The sequence below is a fragment of the Oncorhynchus nerka genome, linkage group LG9a (genome assembly GCF_034236695.1).
Source record: "Oncorhynchus nerka isolate Pitt River linkage group LG9a, Oner_Uvic_2.0, whole genome shotgun sequence".
Lineage (NCBI taxonomy): Eukaryota > Metazoa > Chordata > Actinopteri > Salmoniformes > Salmonidae > Oncorhynchus > Oncorhynchus nerka.
The window spans coordinates 2,243,353-2,261,642 of record NC_088404.1 but is presented as its reverse complement, the minus strand read 5'-3'; the positions used below and the strand labels follow the sequence as shown (position 1 = coordinate 2,261,642).

At 42.5% G+C, this 18,290-nt stretch overlaps 1 protein-coding gene across 1 annotated transcript in view; it reads left to right on the top strand.

Moving 5' to 3' along the window:
• myrf (myelin regulatory factor) overlaps positions 1–18,290 on the top strand; it is a 148,760-nt gene that overhangs the window by 19,027 nt on the left and 111,443 nt on the right. The window contains 4 exon segments of the mRNA XM_065022192.1: positions 10,355–10,445; positions 11,035–11,185; positions 11,188–11,336; positions 16,098–16,159. Of these exon segments, the coding sequence (XP_064878264.1) occupies positions 10,355–10,445; positions 11,035–11,185; positions 11,188–11,336; positions 16,098–16,159 (453 nt within the window).

The window sequence follows — 18,290 nt, the reverse complement described above, 5'->3', positions numbered from 1 at the left end:
GACAGACATTAGATCAACAGACAGACATTAGATCAACAGAGAAGACATTAGATCAACAGACAGACATTAGATCAACAGACAGACATTAGATCAACAGACATTAGATCAACAGACAGGACATTAGATCAACAGACATACATTAGATCAACAGACAGACATTAGATCAACAGACATTAGATCAACAGACAGACATTAGATCAACAGACAGACATTAGATCAACAGACAGACATTAGATCAACAGACATTAGATCAACAGACAGACATTAGATCAACAGACAGACATTAGATCAACAGACAGACATTAGATCAACAGACAGGACATTAGATCAACAGACATTAGATCAACATACAGACATTAGATCAACAGACAGACATTAGATCAACAGACAGACATTAGATCAACAGACAGACATTAGATCAACAGACAGACATTAGATCAACAGACATTAGATCAACAGACAGACATTAGATCAACAGACAGACATTAGATCAACAGACAGACATTAGATCAACAGACAGACATTAGATCAACAGACATTAGATCAACAGACAGACATTCGATCAACAGACATTAGATCAACAGACAGACATTCGATCAACAGACCAGACATTAGATCAACAGACATTCGATCAACAGACCAGACATTAGATCAACAGACATTCGATCAACAGACAGACATTAGATCAACAGACATTCGATCAACAGACAGACATTAGATCAACAGACATTAGATCAACAGACATTCGATCAACAGACAGACATTAGATCAACAGACATTCGATCAACAGACAGACATTAGATCAACAGACATTCGATCAACAGACAGACATTAGATCAACAGACAGACATTAGATCAACAGACAGGACATTAGATCAACAGACAGACATTCGATCAACAGACAGACATTAGATCAACAGACAGACATTAGATCAACAGACATTCGATCAACAGACAGACATTAGATCAACAGACAGACATTAGATCAACAGACAAGACATTAGATCAACAGACAGACATTAGATCAACAGACAGACATCAGATCAACAGACATTAGATCAACAGACATTAGATCAACAGACAGACATTAGATCAACAGACAGACATTAGATCAACAGACATTAGATCAACAGACATTAGATCAACAGACAGACATTAGATCAACAGACAGACATTAGATCAACAGACATTAGATCAACAGACAGACATTAGATCAACAGACCAGACATTAGATCAACAGACAGACATTAGATCAACAGACAGACATTAGATCAACAGACCAGACATTAGATCAACAGACAGACATTAGATCAACAGACAGACATTAGATCAACAGACAGACATTAGATCAACAGACATTAGATCAGACAACAGACATTAGATCAACAGACAGACATTAGATCAACAGACAGACATTAGATCAACAGACAGACATTAGATCAACAGACATTAGATCAACAGACAGACATTAGATCAACAGACATTAGATCAACAGACATTAGATCAACAGACAAGACATTAGATCAACAGACAAGATATTAGATCAACAGACAGACATTAGATCAACAGACATTAGATCAACAGACAGACATTAGATCAACAGACATTAGATCAACAGACAGACATTAGATCAACAGACATTAGATCAACAGACAGACATTAGATCAACAGACAGACATTAGATCAACAGACAGACATTAGAACAACAGACAGACATTAGATCAACAGACAGACATTAGATCAACAGACAGACATTAGATCAACAGACAGACATTAGATCAACAGATATTAGATCAACAGACAGACATTAGATCAACAGACATTAGATCAACAGACAGACATTAGATCAACAGACAGACATTAGATCAACAGACAGACATTAGATCAACAGACAGACATTAGATCAACAGACAAGACATTAGATCAACAGACAGACATTAGATCAACAGACATTAGATCAACAGACAGACATTAGATCAACAGACAGACATTAGATCAACAGACAGACATTAGATCAACAGACAGACATTAGATCAGACAGACATTAGATCAGACAGACATTAGATCAACAGACAGACATTAGATCAACAGACATTAGATCAACAGACATTAGATCAACAGACAGACATTAGATCAACAGACATTAGATCAACAGACAGACATTAGATCAACAGACATTAGATCAACAGACAGACATTAGATCAACAGACAGACATTAGATCAACAGACAGACATTAGATCAACAGACAGACATTAGATCAACAGACATTAGATCAACAGACAGACATTAGATCAACAGACATTAGATCAACAGACACAGACATTAGATCAACAGACAGACATTAGATCAACAGACAGACATTAGATCAACAGACAGACATTAGATCAACAGACAGACATTAGATCAACAGACAGACATTAGATCAACAGACAGACATTAGATCAACAGACAGACATTAGATCAACAGACAGACATTAGATCAACAGACAGACATTAGATCAACAGACAGACATTAGATCAACAGACAGACATTAGATCAACAGACAGACATTAGATCAACAGACAGACATTAGATCAACAGACAGACATTAGATCAACAGACAGACATTAGATCAACAGACAGACATTAGATCAACAGACATTAGATCAACAGACAGACATTAGATCAACAGACAGACATTAGATCAACAGACAGACATTAGATCAACAGACATTAGATCAACAGACAGACATTAGATCAACAGACAGACATTAGATCAACAGACAGACATTAGATCAACAGACAGACATTAGATCAACAGACATTAGATCAACAGACAGACATTAGATCAACAGACAGACATTAGATCAACAGACAGACATTAGATCAACAGACAGACATTAGATCAACAGACAGACATTAGATCAACAGACAGACATTAGATCAACAGACAGACATTAGACAGACATTAGATCAACAGACAGACATTAGATCAACAGACAGACATTAGATCAACAGACATTAGATCAACAGACAGACATTAGATCAACAGACATTAGATCAACAGACAGACATTAGATCAACAGACAGACATTAGATCAACAGACAGACATTAGATCAACAGACATTAGACAGACATTAGATCAACAGACAGACATTAGATCAACAGACAGACATTAGATCAACAGACAGACATTAGATCAGACAGACATTAGATCAACAGACATTAGATCAACAGACAGACATTAGATCAACAGACATTAGATCAACAGACAGACATTAGATCAACAGACATTCGATCAACAGACAGACATTAGATCAACAGACAGACATTAGATCAACAGACAGACATTAGATCAGACAGACATTAGATCAACAGACAGACATTAGATCAACAGACATTAGATCAACAGACATTAGATCAACAGACAGACATTAGATCAACAGACAGACATTAGATCAACAGACAGACATTAGATCAACAGACATTAGATCAGACAGACATTAGATCAACAGACAGACATTAGATCAACAGACAGACATTAGATCAACAGACAGACATTAGATCAACAGACAGACATTAGATCAACAGACAGACATTAGATCAACAGACATTAGATCAACAGACAGACATTAGATCAACAGACAGACATTAGATCAACAGACAGACATTAGATCAACAGACAGACATTAGATCAACAGACAGACATTAGATCAACAGACAGACATTAGATCAACAGACATTAGATCAACAGACAGACATTAGATCAACAGACATTAGATCAACAGACAGACATTAGATCAACAGACAGACATTAGATCAACAGACAGACATTAGATCAACAACAGACATTAGATCAACAGACATTAGATCAACAGACAGACATTAGATCAACAGACAGACATTAGATCAACAGACAGACATTAGATCAACAGACATTAGATCAACAGACAGACATTAGATCAACAGACAGACATTAGATCAACAGACAGACATTAGATCAACAGACAGACATTAGATCAACAGACATTAGATCAACAGACAGACATTAGATCAACAGACAGACATTAGATCAACAGACAGACATTAGATCAACAGACAGACATTAGATCAACAGACAGACATTAGATCAACAGACATTAGATCAACAGACAGACATTAGATCAACAGACAGACATTAGATCAACAGACAGACATTAGATCAACAGACAGACATTAGATCAACAGACAGACATTAGATCAACAGACATTAGATCAACAGACAGACATTAGATCAACAGACATTAGATCAACAGACAGACATTAGATCAACAGAGACAGACAGACATTAGATCAACACAGACATTAGATCAACAGACCAGACATTAGATCAACAGACATTCGATCAACAGACAGACATTAGATCAACAGACATTCGATCAACAGACAGACATTAGATCAACAGACATTAGATCAACAGACATTCGATCAACAGACAGACATTAGATCAACAGACATTCGATCAACAGACAGACATTAGATCAACAGACATTCGATCAACAGACAGACATTAGATCAACAGACAGACATTAGATCAACAGACAGGACATTAGATCAACAGACAGACATTCGATCAACAGACAGACATTAGATCAACAGACAGACATTAGATCAACAGACATTCGATCAACAGACAGACATTAGATCAACAGACAGACATTAGATCAACAGACAAGACATTAGATCAACAGACAGACATTAGATCAACAGACATACATTAGATCAACAGACAGACATTAGATCAACAGACATTAGATCAACAGACAGACATTAGATCAACAGACATTAGATCAACAGACATTAGATCAACAGACATTAGATCAACAGACAGACATTAGATCAACAGACAGGACATTAGATCAACAGACAGACATTAGATCAACAGACATTAGATCAACAGACAGACATTAGATCAACAGACAGACATTAGATCAACAGACATTAGATCAACAGACATTAGATCAACAGACAGACATTAGATCAACAGACAGACATTAGATCAACAGACAGACATTAGATCAACAGACAGACATTAGATCAACAGACATTAGATCAACAGACAGACATTAGATCAACAGACAGACATTAGATCAACAGACATTAGATCAACAGACAGACATTAGATCAACAGACAAGACATTAGATCAACAGACAGACATTAGATCAACAGACAGACATTAGATCAACAGACATTAGATCAACAGACATTAGATCAACAGACATTAGATCAACAGACAGACATTAGATCAACAGACAAGACATTAGATCAACAGACAAGACATTAGATCAACAGACAAGACATTAGATCAACAGACAGACATTAGATCAACAGACAGACATTAGATCAACAGACAGACATTCGATCAACAGACCAGACATTAGATCAACAGACATTCGATCAACAGACCAGACATAAGATCAACAGACATTCGATCAACAGACCAGACATTAGATCAACAGACATTCGATCAACAGACAGACATTAGATCAACAGACATTCGATCAACAGACAGACATTAGATCAACAGACATTAGATCAACAGACATTCGATCAACAGACAGACATTAGATCAACAGACATTCGATCAACAGACAGACATTAGATCGACAGACATTAGATCAACAGACATTCGATCAACAGACAGACATTAGATCAACAGACAGACATTAGATCAACAGACAAGACATTAGATCAACAGACATTAGATCAACAGACAGACATTAGATCAACAGACAGACATTAGATCAACAGACATTAGATCAACAGACAGACATTAGATCAACAGACATTAGATCAACAGACATTAGATCAACAGACATTAGATCAACAGACAGACATTAGATCAACAGACAGACATTAGATCAACAGACAGACATTAGATCAACAGACATTAGATCAACAGACAGACATTAGATCAACAGACAGACATTAGATCAACAGACAGACATTAGATCAACAGACATTAGATCAACAGACATTAGATCAACAGACAGACATTAGATCAACAGACAGACATTAGATCAACAGACAGGACATTAGATCAACAGACAGACATTAGATCAACAGACAGACATTAGATCAACAGACAAGACATTAGATCAACAGACATTAGATCAACAGACAGACATTAGATCAACAGACAGACATTAGATCAACAGACAGACATTAGATCAACAGACATTAGATCAACAGACAGACATTAGATCAACAGACATTAGATCAACAGACATTAGATCAAAAGACAGACATTAGATCAACAGACAGACATTAGATCAACAGACAGACATTAGATCAACAGACAGACATTAGATCAACAGACATTAGATCAACAGACAGACATTCGATCAACAGACAGACATCAGATCAACAGACAGACATTAGATCAACAGACATTAGATCAACAGACATTAGATCAACAGACAGACATTAGATCAACAGACAGACATTAGATCAACAGACAGACATTAGATCAACAGACAGACATTAGATCAACAGACATTAGATCAACAGACATTAGATCAACAGACAGACATTAGATCAACAGACCAGACATTAGATCAACAGACAGACATTAGATCAACAGACAGACATTAGATCAACAGACATTAGATCAACAGACATTAGACCAACAGACAGACATTAGATCAACAGACATTAGATCAACAGACATTAGACCAACAGACATTAGATCAACAGACAGACATTAGATCAACAGACATTAGATCAACAGACAGACATTAGATCAACAGACATTAGATCAACAGACAGACATTAGATCAACAGACATTAGATCAACAGACAGACATTAGATCAACAGACAGACATTAGATCAACAGACATTAGATCAACAGACAGACATTAGATCAACAGACAAGACATTAGATCAACAGACAGACATTAGATCAACAGACAGACATTAGATCAACAGACAAGACATTAGATCAACAGACAGACATTAGATCAACAGACAGACATTAGATCAACAGACAGACATTAGATCAACAGACAGACATTAGATCAACAGACATTAGATCAACAGACATTAGATCAACAGACAGACATTAGATCAACAGACCAGACATTAGATCAACAGACAGACATTAGATCAACAGACAGACATTAGATCAACAGACATTAGATCAACAGACATTAGACCAACAGACAGACATTAGATCAACAGACATTAGATCAACAGACATTAGACCAACAGACATTAGATCAACAGACAGACATTAGATCAACAGACATTAGATCAACAGACAGACATTAGATCAACAGACATTAGATCAACAGACAGACATTAGATCAACAGACATTAGATCAACAGACAGACATTAGATCAACAGACAGACATTAGATCAACAGACAGACATTAGATCAACAGACAGACATTAGATCAACAGACATTAGATCAACAGACAGACATTAGATCAACAGACAGACATTAGATCAACAGACATTAGATCAACAGACAGACATTAGATCAACAGACAGACATTAGATCAACAGACAGACATTAGATCAACAGACAGACAATAGATCAACATACATTAGATCAACAGACAGACATTACATCAACAGACATACATTAGATCAACAGACAGACATTAGATCAACAGAGAGGACATTAGATCAACAGACAGACATTAGATCAACAGACAGACATTAGTTAGATTGATTGATGAACACACCCAGTGAAACTCTGTCATCTCCAGAAGGGGTTATTACATGGTGGACAACTGATGCATTGAAACACTGGCATGGCACACTGGCCCCTGACCAACCACACTGCTACCCCCCCCCCTATAATCTGAAAAGGGCAGTCTGTCTGTATAGCGGTTGTCCTGACAATCATAGCGTTGTTCCCTGTCGGGACACAGCTGGACATAGAGGAGGGGAGCCAGGAATATGCATCTCACAGCCCTATCTAGTAACCCTACTGTTTCAACATGTCCTAGTGATTTACTGCCCCAAGACTGTAAGTTACATTATCACACAGACAACTAAAAACGGACCACATTTTGTGTGACTACGGCGCAAGCAAAAGAAAATGGAAGCATGTCCTAATTTAGCGGAGCGTCAAAGCGGATGTAACAGTATAACTTTAGACCGTCCCCTCGCCCATTACCCGGGCGCGAACCAGGGACCCTCGGCACACATCAACAACAGTCACCCATGAAGCATCGTTACCCATCGCTCCACAAAAGCCGCGGCCCTTGCAGAGCAAGGGGAACTACTACTTCAAGGTCTCAGAGCAAGTGACGTCACCGATTGAAACGCTATTTAGCGCGCACCACCGCTAACTAAGCTAGCCGTTTCACATCCGTTACACGGACACCACTCTAGTATCCACACTTTCAAACTCTGATAATAACTAGTGATTTACTGCTATTTCGGACACAATATCAACCCATGAGTAGCGTCTGGATTTATGTCATGCTCTCTTTGGATTCGGTTCTCTTCTTCTAATCCCCTGTGTTCAGCTCTCTGTCTCTCTCTCTCTGTCTCTCTCTCTCTCTCTCTCTCTCTCTCTCTCTCTCTCATGCATATATATATATATATATATATACATATCTCCTTCTGTATCCCCTGTCTGTCTCCAACCACCCCACTCCCTCTTCGTTATCAGTCCTGCCAGTCTGAATTTACTGCCAGTTTGGGCAGGGTGCACATCTGGTCTTTATTTAAGTGAAAACCATCCTCTTCCTTCCCTTCTCATTCTCTCTTCCTCCTTTCCTCTTCCTCTCCCCCTCTTCTCCTGCTCCTCCTCCTCTCATTCGGTCCTTCTCATCCTCCCCCCCCTTGGCTCTGGCATGTATTCATGAACCTTGTCCTAACAAGAATTGCAGAATAACTTTTCATCTGAAGACACTCCATCTATAATCTCTAATTGTTTTTACACTCCCATCTTGCTGTCATCAAACACATGCTGATGTGATCCAGCTGTATGAGAGGTAAACAACAGCACTCTGTACATTTCTATGAAACTATACCACCGCGCACAGAGGACGATACGGACGAGACATGGCTGCTTTCTAAAGATGAGGGAAAGACCACCGAATGAGCGGCAGAGAGCGACGAGAGGAATTCAGAGGTGGCTGAGTGAGATTTTAAATAGCAAGGGGTTTGAAGACAGAGGGCGAAGAGAGAGAAAGCGACACTAACACAGACATTTTTGACATTCCCGAACTGAGTAGCAGCTTCATCTTTCGAGAGAGAGAGAGACAAGTTGTCTAACCATGGCCCTACCTCTTTCTGACCCCTCTCTCTACCTAACCTCATTCACCCATTCTTCACCTCTGTCACACTCACTCGCTTTGTTGTTGAAGTCCCCTGTAGAAATAGTTGAAGTAAAATAGTGTCTGTGTACTCTACATGCTGGTGTTTCTGAGGATTATGGGGTAGAGTCACGTGGATTCGGGGAGCTTTGCATGAAATGGGGTGAGTACGGTCCCACGTCCCTGGATGGAGTGAGGTTGAGCTGGGTGAGAGAATAGAGGGATGAATTATTTCACAACGCCAACACTTAAACCAAGCTAAAAACCATTGCTGGTGCACCCAATAGACTAGCACAATGTATAGGCTACTGACTGGTTGTTGATGAGGAGGAGGACGAGGAGGAGGAGGAGGAGGAATCTTCGTAGTATACTTACTATTGGTTGAAATGGACATGTCAGAATTAGTACTTTAGATGTATTTATCATGAGAGAAAGTAGTTGTTTTTTTGCAGAAAAGAAAGGGAACATGAAGAACAATGTAGCAAGGTAAACTAAAGAACTGACTCTCTGACCTGTCAACACCAACCCATCCTGTCTGAACCCAACACCAACCCATCCTGTCTGAACCCAACACCAGCCCACCCTGTCTGAACCCAACACCAGCCCACCCTGTCTGAACCCAACACCAGCCCATCCTGTCTGAACCCAACACCAGCCCACCCTGTCTGAACCCAACACCAACCCATCCTGTCTGAACCCAATACCAGCCCACCCTGTCTGTACCCAACACTAACCCATCCTGTCTGAACCCAACACCAACCCATCCTGTCTGGACCCATCCTGTCTGGACCCATCCTGTCTGAACCCAACACCAACCCATCCTGTCTGAACCCATCCTGTCTGAACCCATCCTGTCTGAACCCAACACCAACCGATTATGTCTGGACTCAGACATAAGATCCAGATGGCCATAGTCTTGGTCTTAGCGTTCCCAAACAGTGAAACAGAATCCAGCATCACTCTCTATGGTCTAGTTCACTTAGGTGGTACAACTGATGTACAACACATTCTCTCTCTTTTCTACTCCCCCCCCTCCTCCTCTCTCTCTCTGTAGGTCATGATATTACCAGCTCCTTGGAGCCAGCGAACATTGACACCAGTATTCTGGAGGACTACATCAGTAAGGAGGACGACAGCACTGACATGTGAGTGGCTCCCGGGAAACGGTATAAAACGTTTTGTAATTGAAAACGTAAATTGGGTTTTTCTTATTGGACAGGTCCAGGTATTCCCTCGCTGTTTCAGTCAGTTTTCATCCTTTTGGTGCCTAATGAACCACACCTGTCTGTGTTGTCTGTCATTGTCATGCCAAACAACCACAGGAGTTAGCTACGACACAAACACATCTGTGACCAGCTTATCAATGCGACCAAACAACAAGTATGTCTAACCAGGGTAGCGTTTATTAGGTACCAAATTCTTGTCCAACAAGAAACATAGGTTTTTGTTTTCTGTTGAAAAAAAGCTTTAATACGTTTTCAATTGAGTGCCCTGATAAACACGACCCACCTCAACACACAATAACCATAACATGCTATTCTAGGGACATTTCCAATTGAACTAATATTAATGAACACAATCACACTACTTTTAGATGAATGACTGTAAGTCTGGATAAGAACGGCAGCTAAATGATCAAAATGTAAAATATGTAAATATATAATATAGATATATATATATATATATATATATATATATATATATATATATATATTCTCCTCTGTGTTTCCCCAGCTGTTTTTCTGAGGTCCATAGCGGTGCCCCAGGGCCTAACTCTTACTCATCACCCCAAGCCGGAGTTTCCTCTTCTGGGGGTGGTTTGCAGTGTGGCGTGAACCCCCCTATCTCCCTCCGTCAGGGAAACCCCCACTCCCACCCCCACCCCCACCCCCAGCCCTGCCAAACCCCCTACCCCCACCCCTGGGCCTGCTGAGACACAACAACTACCCCTGCCTGGGGCAACACAACCACCAGCAGAACCACCAGCAGCAGCAGGACCACATCAAGCCTGAACACAGAGGACACTACGCACCAGGGTGAGCTGGCGGGATGGGGGTGATGGGGGGGAGAGGGTGAGGGAGGGAGGTCAGGGAGAAGGAGGGAGTCAAGAAGTGATGCTTAGGGAAAGGGAGTGGGTGATGGTAAGGGTTAGGGTTAGGGTGAGGGAGTGGGTGATGGTGGGGGTTAGGGTGAGGGAAAGGGATGGGTGATGGTGAGGGTTAGGGTGAGGGAAAGGGAGTGGGTGATGGTTAGGGTGAGGGTGAGGGAAAGGGAGTGGGTGATGGTAAGGGTGAGGGAAAGGGAGTGGGTGATGGTTAGGGTGAGGGAAAGGGAGTGGGTGAGGGTGAGGGAAAGGGAGTGGGTGAGGGTGAGGGCTAGGGTGAGGGTGAGGGAAAGGGAATGGGTGAGGGTGAGGCTGAGCTGTCTGGGACTATAAATGGATAGATGGATGATGGGGAATGGTAGGCAACAGAAACTGACATGTTGGAATTATAGAGCAAGATGACAGATTATGCTACTACAGTATGTGGACACCTGCTAGTTGAACATCTCATGGGCATTAATATAGAGTTGGTCTCCTCTTTGCTGCTATAACAGCCTCCACTCTTCCGGGAAGGCTTTCTACTAGATGTTGGAACATTGCTGCTATAATAGCCTCCACTCTTCTGGGAAGGCTTTCCACTAGATGTTGGAACATTGCTGCTTTAACAGCCTCCACTCTTCTGGGAAGGCTTTCCACTAGATGTTGGAACATTGCTGCTATAACAGCCTCCACTCTTCTGGGAAGGCTTTCCACTAGATGTTGGAACATTGCTGCTATAAAAGCCTCCACTCTTCTGGGAAGGCTTTCTACTAGATGTTGGAACATTGCTGCTATAACAGCCTCCACTCTTCTGGGAAGGCTTTCCACTAGATGTTGGAACATTGCTGCTATAACAGCCTCCACTCTTCTGGGAAAGCTTTCCACTAGATGTTGGAACATTGCTGCTATAACAGCCTCCACTCTTCTGGGAAGGCTTTCCACTAGATGTTGGAACATTGCTGCTATAACAGCCTCCACTCTTCTGGGAAGGCTTTCCACTAGATGTTGGAACATTGCTGCTATAACAGCCTCCACACTTCTGGGAAGGCTTTCCACTAGATGTTGGAACATTGCTGCTATAACAGCCTCCACTCTTCTGGGAAGGCTTTCCACTAGATGTTGGAACATTGCTGCTATAACAGCCTCCACTCTTCTGGGAAGGCTTTCCACTAGACGTTGGAACATTGCTGCTATAAAAGCCTCCACTCTTCCGGGAAGGCTTTCCACTAGATGTTGGAACATTGCTGCTATAACAGCCTCCACTCTTCTGGGAAAGCTTTCCACTAGATGTTGGAACATTGCTGCTATAACAGCCTCCACTCTTCTGGGAAGGCTTTCCACTAGATGTTGGAACATTGCTGCTATAACAGCCTCCACTCTTCTGGGAAGGCTTTCCACTAGATGTTGGAACATTGCTGCTATAACAGCCTCCACACTTCTGGGAAGGCTTTCCACTAGATGTTGGAACATTGCTGCTATAACAGCCTCCACTCTTCTGGGAAGGCTTTCCACTAGATGTTGGAACATTGCTGCTATAACAGCCTCCACTCTTCTGGGAAGGCTTTCCACTAGACGTTGGAACATTGCTGCTATAAAAGCCTCCACTCTTCCGGGAAGGCTTTCCACTAGATGTTGGAACATTGCTGCTATAACAGCCTACACTCTTCTGGGAAGGCTTTCTACTAGATGTTGGAACATTGCTGCTATAACAGCCTCCACTCTTCTGGGAAAGCTTTCCACTAGATGTTGGAACATTGCTGCTATAACAGCCTCCACTCTTCTGGGAAGGCTTTCCACTAGATGTTGGAACATTGCTGCTATAACAGCCTCCACTTTTCTGGGAAGGCTTTCCACTAGATGTTGGAACATTGCTGCTATAACAGCCTCCACTCTTCTGGGAAGGCTTTCCACTAGATGTTGGAACATTGCTGCTATAACAACCTCCACTCTTCTGGGAAGGCTTTCCACTAGATGTTGGAACATTGCTGCTATAACAGCCTCCACTCTTCTGGGAAGGCTTTCCACTAGATGTTGGAACATTGCTGCGAGGACTTGCTTCCATTCAGCCACAAAAACATTAGTGAGGTCGGGCACTGATTAGGCCTGGCTCGCAGTTGGCGTTCCAATTCATCCCGAAGGTGTCTGATGGAGTTGAGGTCAGGGCTCTGTGAAATCAATTTCAAGAATCTCCCAATGAACAGTTCTTGTGCTGACGTTGCTTCTAGAGGAAGTTTGGAACTTGGTACTGAATGTTGTAACATGGACAGATGATTTCTATGAGCTTCAGCACTCAGAGGTCCCATTCTGTGAGCTTGTGGCCTACCACTTTCGGCTGAGCCATTGTTGATCCTAGAAGTTTCCACTTCACAATAACAGTACTTACAGTTGACCAGGGCAGCTCTAGCAGGCCAGAAATTTGGCAAAAGGTGGCATCCTATGACGGTGCCACGTTGAAAGTCACTGAGCTCTTTACTAAGGCCCTTCTACTGCCAATGTTTGTTTATGGAGATTGCATGGCTGTGTGCTCTGTTTTATACACCTATCAGCAACAGGTGTGGCTGAAATAACCGAATCCACTAATTTGGAGGGGTGTCCACATACTTTTGTATATACATTGCACTTGTAAATGATTCAGACCCCTTTTTTCCAAATGTTTTACTTTATAGCCTTATTCTAGAATGTATTCAATAAACAAAATCCTTAATCTACACACAATACCCCATAATGACAAAGGTAAACAGGTTTTTAGAAATGCTTGCAAAAACAGAAAGTCCTAATTTACGTAAAAATTCAGACCCTTTGCTATGAGACTCAAGTGCATCCTGTTTCAATTGATCATCCTTGAGATGCTTCTACAACTTGATTGGAGTCCACCTTTGGTAAATTCAATTGATTGAACATGATTTGGAAAGGCACACACCTGTCTATATAATGTCCCACAGTTGACAATGCATGTCAGAGCAAAAACCAAGCCATGAGGTTGAAGAAATTGTCCGTAGAGCGTCGAGACAGGATTCTGTCAAGGCACAGATCTGGGGAAGGGTACCAAAACATTTCTACAGCATTGAAGGTCCCCAAGAACACATCGGCCTCCATCATTCTTAAATGGAAGAAGTATGGAACCACCAAGACTCTTCCGAGAGCTGGCTGTCCAGCCAAACTGAGCAATCGTGGGAAAAGGGCCTTGGTCAGGGAGGTGACCAAGAACCCGATGGTCACTCTGACAGAGCTCCAGTGTTCCTCTGTGGAGATGGGAGAACCTTCCAGAAGGACAACTATCTCTGCAGCACTCCACCAATCAGGCCTTTATGGTAGAGTGGCCAGATGGAAACCACTCCTCAGTAGAAGGCACATGACAGGCCGCTTGGAGTTTGCCAAAAGGCACCTAAAGGACTCTGACCATGAGAAACAAGATTCTCTGGTCTGATGAAGATTGAACACAATGGCTTGAATACCAAAGTGTCACTTCTGGAGGAAACCAGGCACCATCCCTACAGTGAAGCATGGTGGTGGCAGCAGCATGCTGTGGGGATGTTTTTCAGCGGCAGGGACTGGGAGACTAGTCAGGATGGAGGGAAAGATGAACGGAGCAAAGTACAGAGAGATTCTTGATGAAAACCTGCTCCAGAACTCAGGTCCTCAGACTGGGGCGAAGGTTCACCTTTCAACAGGATAACGACCCTAAGCACACAGCCAAGACCATGCAGGAGTGGATTCGGGACAAATCTCTGAATGTCCTTGAGTGGCCCAGCCAGAGCCCGGACTTGAACCCGATCAAACATCTCTGGAGAGACCTAAAATAGCTGTGCAGCGGCACCCATTCAACCTGACAGAGCTTGAGAAGATCTGCGGAGAAGAATGGGAGAAACTCCCCAAATACAGGTGTGCCAAGCTTGTAGCGACATACCCAAGAAGACTAGAGGCTGTAATCGCTGCCAAAGGTGCTTCAACAAAGCACTGAGTAAAGGGTCTGAATACTTATGTAAAAGTAATATTTTGTCTTTATTGGCTATTGTGAGTAGATTTGATGAGGGAGGGGAGAAAACAATTATCAATTTTAGAATAAGGCTATAATGTAACAAAATGTGGAAAAAGTCAAAGGGTCTGAATACTTTCCCGAGTGCTCTGTAGTGTATAATGCTCTGTAGTGTATAATGTGCAACCGCATCAAACCAGCAGGCAAAATTGGTTGTAATGACATAATCTCAACCAGTTTAGCCTCTGCTACTTTTCTCTAATCTCTAAAAGCTACTTTTTAATAAGTTGTAACATCAACGTGAGATACAACTTGAAAAGAGAAGTCATAGTAGCTCACATTTAACCAATGAGCCAGACTCATGTCTACAATGACATGATGGTTTAGGTCTAGATGAACTAGATTCACACCATAAACACCCTCGTACTAAATCCAGCTCCGTTATGTAATCAGTGCTAGAGAGTGAAGATGTGAGGAAGGCAGATATCAAAAACTAGAGTCATATTACAGAAAAGAAAAAAAGAACGAAAGAACTCATGCAATGTATTGCACAACACAATGTAGATGATTTTGCTGCAGCTAAGTATGTTATCGCCTTTCAAAAATATATAAGAGATATTCTAAAAATCAAATAACTTTCGGATTGAAATGCCACATTGTACGGGCACAAGTTTCTGCATGATAAAATCTGTATTGATCTTTATACCAACCAATCAATATTTCTCTACTACGTTCCAGGACGCTCCCAGAGTCCCCCCCAGACTCCAGCTCTGAGCCGTACTCCCCTCAGCAGGTCAATGGTAAGTCCAGCTCTGAGCCGTACTCCCCTCAGCAGGTCAATGGTAAGTCCAGCTCTGAGCCGTACTCCCCTCAGCAGGTCAATGGTAAGTCCAGCTCTGAGCCGTACTCCCCTCAGTAGGTCAATGGTAAGTCCAGCTCTGAGCCGTACTCCCCTCAGCAGGTCAATGGTAAGTCCAGCTCTGAGCCGTACTCCCCTCAGTAGGTCAATGGTAAGTCCAGCTCTGAGCCGTACTCCCCTCAGTAGGTCAATGGTAAGTCCAGCTCTGAGCCGTACTCCCCTCAGCAGGTCAATGGTAAGTCCAGCTCTGAGCCGTACTCCCCTCAGTAGGTCAATGGTAAGTCCAGCTCTGAGCCGTACTCCCCTCAGCAGATCAATGGTAAGTCCAGCTCTGAGCCATACTCCCCTCAGCAGGTCAATGGTAAGTCCAGCTCTGAGCCGTACTCCCCTCAGTAGGTCAATGGTAAGTCCAGCTCTGAGCCGTACTCCCCTCAGTAGGTCAATGGTAAGTCCAGCTCTGAGCCGTACTCCCCTCAGCAGGTCAATGGTAAGTCCAGCTCTGAGCCGTACTCCCCTCAGTAGGTCAATGGTAAGTCCAGCTCTGAGCCGTACTCCCCTCAGCAGATCAATGGTAAGTCCAGCTCTGAGCCGTACTCCCCTCAGCAGATCAATGGTAAGTCCAGCTCTGAGTCGTACTCCCCTCAGCAGGTCAATGGTAAGTCCAGCTCTGAGCCGTACTCCCCTCAGTAGGTCAATGGTAAGTCCAGCTCTGAGCCGTACTCCCCTCAGTAGGTCAATGGTAAGTCCAGCTCTGAGCCGTACTCCCCTCAGTAGGTCAATGGTAAGTCCAGCTCTGAGCCGTACTCCCCTCAGCAGGTCAATGGTAAGTCCAGCTCTGAGCCGTACTCCCCTCAGCAGGTCAATGGTAAGTCCAGCTCTGAGCCATACTCCCCTCAGCAGGTCAATGGTAAGTCCAGCTCTGAGCCATACTCCCCTCAGCAGATCAATGGTAAGTCCAGCTCTGAGCCGTACTCCCCTCAGCAGGTCAATGGTAAGTCCAGCTCTGAGCCGTACTCCCCTCAGTAGGTCAATGGTAAGTCCAGCTCTGAGCCGTACTCCCCTCAGCAGGTCAATGGTAAATCTGAGCTCTCTTTTCCCTTGACTCTTTCCTGCTTCTTCCTGCCTCTCTCAATTAAGAACAGTTTATGTTGTGGTTGTGAAGGAGAGTGAATTGAGGACTTGAAGGTATAGAATAACAAAGGAAAGTCTGGGGTTGATGGACTAGAGGATACGGTGTTGATGGACTAGAGGATATGGTGTTGATGGACTAGAGGATATGGTGTTGATGGACTAGAGGATATGGTGTTGATGGACTAAAGGATATGGTGTTGATGGACTAGAGGATATGGTGTTGGTGTTGATGGACTAGAGGATATGGTGTTGGTGTTGATGGACTAGAGGATATGGTGTTGATGGACTAAAGGATATGGTGTTGATGGACTAGAGGATATGGTGTTGATGGACTAAAGGATATGGTGTTGATGGACTAGAGGATATGGTGTTGATGGACTAGAGGATATGGTGTTGGGGTTGATAGACTAGAGGATATTGTGTTGGGGTTGATGGACTAGAGGATATGGTGTTGATGGACTAAAGGATATGGTGTTGGGGTTGATGGACTAAAGGATATGGTGTTGGGGTTGATGGACTAAAGGATATGGTGTTGATGGACTAGAGGATATGGTGTTGGGGTTGATGGACTAGAGGATATGGTGTTGATGGACTAAAGGATATGGTGTTGGGGTTGATGGACTAAAGGATATGGTGTTGGGGTTGATGGACTAGAGGATATGGTGTTGATGGACTAAAGGATATGGTGTTGATGGACTAGAGGATATGGTGTTGGGGTTGATGGACTAAAGGATATTGTGTTGGGGTTGATGGACTAGAGGATATTGTGTTGGGGTTGATGGACTAAAGGATATGGGGTTGATGGACTAAAGGATATGGTGTTGGGGTTGATGGATTAAAGGATATGGGGTTGGGGTTGATGGATTAAAGGATATGGGGTTGATGGACTAAAGGATATGGTGTTGGGGTTGATGGACTAGAGGATATTGTGTTGGGGTTGA